General features: G+C 44.3%; 1 protein-coding gene across 1 annotated transcript; it reads right to left on the bottom strand.

Annotated features, from left to right (window-relative positions):
• Positions 1-617: 617 nt before the first annotated feature.
• dmrt2b (doublesex and mab-3 related transcription factor 2b) lies at positions 618-3,925 on the bottom strand (the record flags this gene model as incomplete). Its single annotated transcript, XM_083970900.1, has 3 exons — positions 618-1,470; positions 2,322-2,424; positions 3,512-3,925. The coding sequence occupies 3 exons, from the start codon at positions 3,923-3,925 to the stop codon at positions 620-622; spliced, it is 1,368 nt and encodes a 455-aa protein (XP_083827026.1). The 3' UTR covers positions 618-619.
• Positions 3,926-5,288: the final 1,363 nt, after the last annotated feature.

Here is a 5,288-nt window from a genome sequence, read left to right as displayed (position 1 = left end):
TCCTTTTGGCCAACCACCTGCCGCACCTCATTTCCTGTTCGTATTGTTAGCTCTCTTACGAGTTAAGAGGAGATTTCCGAGCAGCAACTGGTTTTGTTTTGACACTGGAGCGGCCCAGAGATCAGTCAGCCACAACCAGACTCTGATTTCCAAATCTAAGTCAAGAATCACAGGGAAGAAACGGGCACAAGGTCAAACACTATACTTGATTTCATCAACTTTGCTTTGTTTTATGTTTTTTGAAATGAAATGAAATGAAATATGATTAATGTGGGAGGGTTGAAGCAGAGTGGTTCACGTTGCTAAGAGGAACATAAGAGGAGAGTTACATTTTTAAAGTGTATATTTATACAAAATATAATACGTATTGACATACATGTCTATATATTTCCAATGATATTTAACGTGTGGTAAAATACATTTTAATGAAAAATAAGAAGAAAAAAGTACAAATTGTAAAATTATTTTTAAATATTTCACCTTATGCCATTTTATAGCAACAAGCTCTTGTCAAGAAAAGTGATTCAAAGGCTGTAATATAACCATCCATTTTTATATTTATACCCTCATCATCAACGCTTGGTCCACACATAAACAAAGTGCTCTTTCCATTTGCCTGTCAGGCCCTCAGCAGAGCCTCCACAGAGAAAGGTAATGGCCTCACAGCGGGAGTCCTGACTGAGCTGCCATGAGGGCTCTTGACAGAGTCAGCGTGAGGAGCTGCCTGGGCGGCCGGAGTGTCTGCGCTCCAGCCCTTAGCTGTCAGGAGCCGCGGATCAAAAGACCTGCTGGTTGCGCCGACGCCTGATGCGCCCAGGATAGCCTGATCTGATCTAAAAACAGAGTGTGTGATGGATGAAGAGCCATTTGAGTGCATTATTTCTGTTGGCTTTGAGGGGGGTTTGACAAGTTCTAGAGCAGAAAGACCCGTGCCGTCGTGATTTCTGAGTCCATGCTGTGATGGCATCAGCTCTGGTCGGTCTTTCTTATCGCACATTTTCCATCCGTCCTGCAGCAGCTCCTCGTCCCCCCTGGCTTGCTCTGAGCTTCGGCAAAAGGGATCATTATAGTCGCCCTCTGTGGAAGATCTGCTCTTCCACAGGAACTGGTAGAACTGGAGGTCACACTCGTACAAAGGCTTATATTTATACACAGGCACGTAGCTGGATGCCCCTGCAGCAGAGGGGTCCTTGTTGAGAGGGCAACAGTGGAGGCTAGGGGAGACGGAGAGGGGCGGAGGAGGGTGAAGCACGGGGACGAGGGCCGAGGAGGGGAAGGAGAGGTCGGCCTGCAGCTCTCTCTGCCTCAGCTCTCGCTCCAGCATCACGTTCTCCAGCTCCTTGTCCGCGAAGGCTCGTCTCTTCCTCATCCGGGCGCTGATGGACGGGCACGGGAAGTGCGTTTGGTCGCGTTGCGTCTGCTTCGTCCAGCAGGAGGCGTCCTCCTCCAGAGGCACCGCCGGTTTCAGCCCTGAACGTGGAGGAGAAAAGCCACACATATCAATTTATCTAATTCATTTATGAAATATAAAGTAGCTCAGAGTCTGTAATTGTTGTGTTTTATGTTTGCATACTTTGTTGTTTATTAATTTAATCATGCACTTGGTTAGCTGTGTCAGTTTTGCTTTGCTAAGAGCCCGAGAGAAGTCCGAGAACGCCATAAAGAAGACAAAGCTTCCATCAGGGGTTTGACTGCCAGCCAGCCGGTATTAATACGCACTGTGTGTTATAGTAATGGCCACTTGTTGTGACATAGTGGAGTTACAGTGAGGACGACAAATAAATCAAGAGTGTGTTGATGCAACATGATGAGGAGTCTTTAACCGGGTGGAGTCACACAAACAGGGCTCTGTGTCAGTGTAGGTGGGGGATCACACATGTGCTGCTTATGGTAAAGGTGACGCAAAACCGACAGATAATCAATCCAACAAAACATTGCTGTCATGTCTTTATGTCTTTCACCTGTGTGTGACTGTGTGTGTCAGTTTTTCTACAGTTTTCCTCTCTGATAAAAGTTATCCCTGGCACATGAACACACACACACTCACACTCTTTAGTAGAAAAGAATTTGGTTTGACATGTCAGCGTGAAGTGAAGCACCCCCTCCAGCAGATCATATACCAAGTGGATTCATGTGTGAATCCTAAATGTTATACATTAAAACCCATAAAGCAAAAAAAGAAGGGGAAAAAAAAGGCCAATTAGAATTTAAGGCTTTCATCATATCTACTGAAATAAATAAAAAATAAAAAAGTACTTTCTATCACAGTCTGGGGGAAAAGATGAGCATTAATGAGAAAGGAGATGTTAATTAAACTTTACCCTGCAGGATGCTCTTAGCCAGGCCGCCTGGCTCGGCTGCTCTGCTGTAACGCTGATACGCTGTCCTCCGCAACGGAGCTGCACACCTGACCCCCTTCTTACCCTGGGAGAAACACCGGAGCAGGAATTAGACATGTGGGTATAATCATATTATCCAGAGACCATCACCCAGGGCATCACCCACTGTAGAGGTATTTAACACATTACAAGAGGCAAGTTTTAAGATTTAAAAAAGTGAGATGATTATCCAATAGACAGTATAAGTGCAAGTAATTTTTGAATGGAGGAGAGTGTAAACACCTGATCTATGCTATACTTTTTAAAATGTTAGTTATATTAATAAAAATTTTGATCAGCATTATCTATTTTGACACAATCTGAACTATGTATTGAAAAAGTTATTATTTTGTGATTATGAATTTCACATTCTGCCTTCAGATTTAAATGCAGACAGGTTTCTGGTGCTGTGGTTCTTCTTACTGGAATGTAAAATATAAAAAATAAGTAAAAGAAACCCTTATACTGTATTTGTTGATCTGATCATGATAACATCTTGTGAAATAAATAAAGCTACACTTTATTCTTTTGAGAATTACTTGGGAGTGAGCTTCAAAAAAAAGTTGTTCAAATATTGAACATCTGACTTGAACAAAATAAAGAAAGAATAAATAAAAAAAACAAATGTTAAGAAAGCAGACTTATGCTTCAAGCTGTTATAGTTCTGCACTTTTAATGTGGACAAATAATATCAAGCTTCCTGCTATGTGCAGCCATGAGATAGTCTGACTTCTGTCGCACACGGTTGAAAAGATGTGAAGTAATAATAACTGTGCAAATTCAGCCCTGCAGCGTCATTTCTATGCACTTAAATCTGCAAAGTGCAAAATATGTATCTAAATTTCTCACATGGGAAAACAGCCGGGGTAAAAAAAAAAATAATGTCGTGATGAATAAATGCATGTAGATGAAGCTCCGTTATTCATTATCATATTATATTATGAGTTCAGTCTCGTATCATGTACAAGTCACTTTAACTTGTTTTTTTCTCAAGAGGCCTGATTGACTTTCCACTGCAGTCTGTTGTCTGTCTCTAAATGACTATATACTTCCCTCCTGATAATCACCCACTGCAGGTCACACATCCACCCATCTGTTTGTTCGCCTCTCTCCATCATCCCTCCATCACTGACCTGTCCTCGCGCTCCCCTCACCTCTGCCGCTTGCTGCCGCCTGAGCGCGACCTGCGCCGCCATGACGCGCTGCCGCTCCACCACCAGCAGGCAGCAGGCGCAGCGGCAGTCCCTCCAGCGGCAGAAGCGCTTGTGGCCTTTGAGACACGACACGACGCCGTGGTTCCGACAGCGGGCGCATTTGGGGCTCCGCGTCATCTTGCGTGGTTTCTGCTGCTGGCGCTCTGATGATGAAGACGGGGTCGCTTGTTGTTTTCTAGTCTGTCCTCCGTCCTCCGGGCTGCCGTGCCACCGGCCGGCGCATCCGTCAGGACTTGTCACGTCAACAACAACTTCTTCAGATTGTTGTACTTCTTCTTCAGGTTCTGCTGTTGTGTCCTCCTGCTGCAGGCCTCCTTCCAGCTGAGAGGACATCTAGGCCTGTGATGACTAACAGCGCAGGGATCCTCACTTTTTAATGCAGTGAGTTGCTGCTGCTGCTGCTATAACGCCGAGCAGCTTTTACGCCAAGTGATGAAACGGGATGTTAACTCGAGACAAAAACAACATTCAAACTGGATTATCATTTAAATAGAAGTGGGGTAAAAATAAATCTAACACTTCTTATTAAAAAAAACAGTGAGGAGAGCTGATAAGGCACAGCGATGGTGTTGTTTTACGCACGCATTTTAATCATAAAAATAGTTCCCACACAACAAATTCTAACACTGCAGCACCTGCAGCCTGACACACACATAGAGGCTGCGACACACTGTCCCATTCAAATACACCGGCTTCCATCAGATAGAAACTAAAACGACGCGTGGAGAGGACAAGACGATCCCGGGCTTGGAGACACGGTGCGCCACAACTGATCACAAAACTAATTCGTGTCCTGCTCCGATCTCCTCCTGCTGCTGCTGCTGTTGTTGTTGCTGCTGCTGCATGACAGTGTTGGAAACTTTGCAGCCTACCGCCAGACGTTTGAAATGTTAAGCCTCTCTCAGCTGCTCTCTGACGCTCTTTCCAAGAACACGCGGATGGTAGACCGGGCCACAATGCCGAGCTCCTGGCGCGGGACCCATGAGCAAAGATTTTGGGGAAAGCCGTTTACAGCGAAGGCAACTCCCCCCTCCTCCTTCTCCTCTTCCTCCTCCATATAAACACTTCTACCTGCCCCTGCCCTGCCCACCTTGGAAGCCCTTCTCATCTTTCAACAAAGATTTTCGGATCTGGCCAAACCCACGTCTCCACATGCCAACAGGAGGACAAAAAAAATACAATTTATGTGAAATGAATAAATCAAAAGCTGTTCAATCACTTAAATAACGGCAGCATTTGGGAAAAACCAACAGGAGCAATAGGACAATTACCCTTCTACTGCAATAAATAATTATTATAATTGTCATAGTATGCGTAATAGCAGCGACATATATTTAGAGAGCCGCGCTAAAGAGCTGGCTTATACTTATACACAGCACAGATATAGTTATGTGCCCGCGAGGCTGCACATGTGTGCGAGCTGTATGTTTTACCAGACTGATACAATATGAACTAATTATACGCACGCGCCTTCAGGGGGGAAGAGTGGGAAATGAGAGTGGGGTGGTGGTGGTGGTTACATTTTCATATTACCCTAGGAGTCATCTTCACACTCATATTTATTCATAACACAGTTAAATAATTCAATAATTTAATGGTTCTCTTGATGTTTCTAGTGTCACCGTTTTTTGAGACTGAACGTGAATAATCAGAGATAGAGAAATATTCCCACTTAGTAAAGGTTGTTTAGATAAGT

This window comes from Trachurus trachurus, assembly GCF_905171665.1.
Source record: "Trachurus trachurus genome assembly, chromosome: 4".
In the NCBI taxonomy this organism is placed as follows: domain Eukaryota; kingdom Metazoa; phylum Chordata; class Actinopteri; order Carangiformes; family Carangidae; genus Trachurus; species Trachurus trachurus.
Note: the sequence above shows the minus strand (reverse complement) of the source record. Positions and strands in the feature narration are given on the sequence as shown.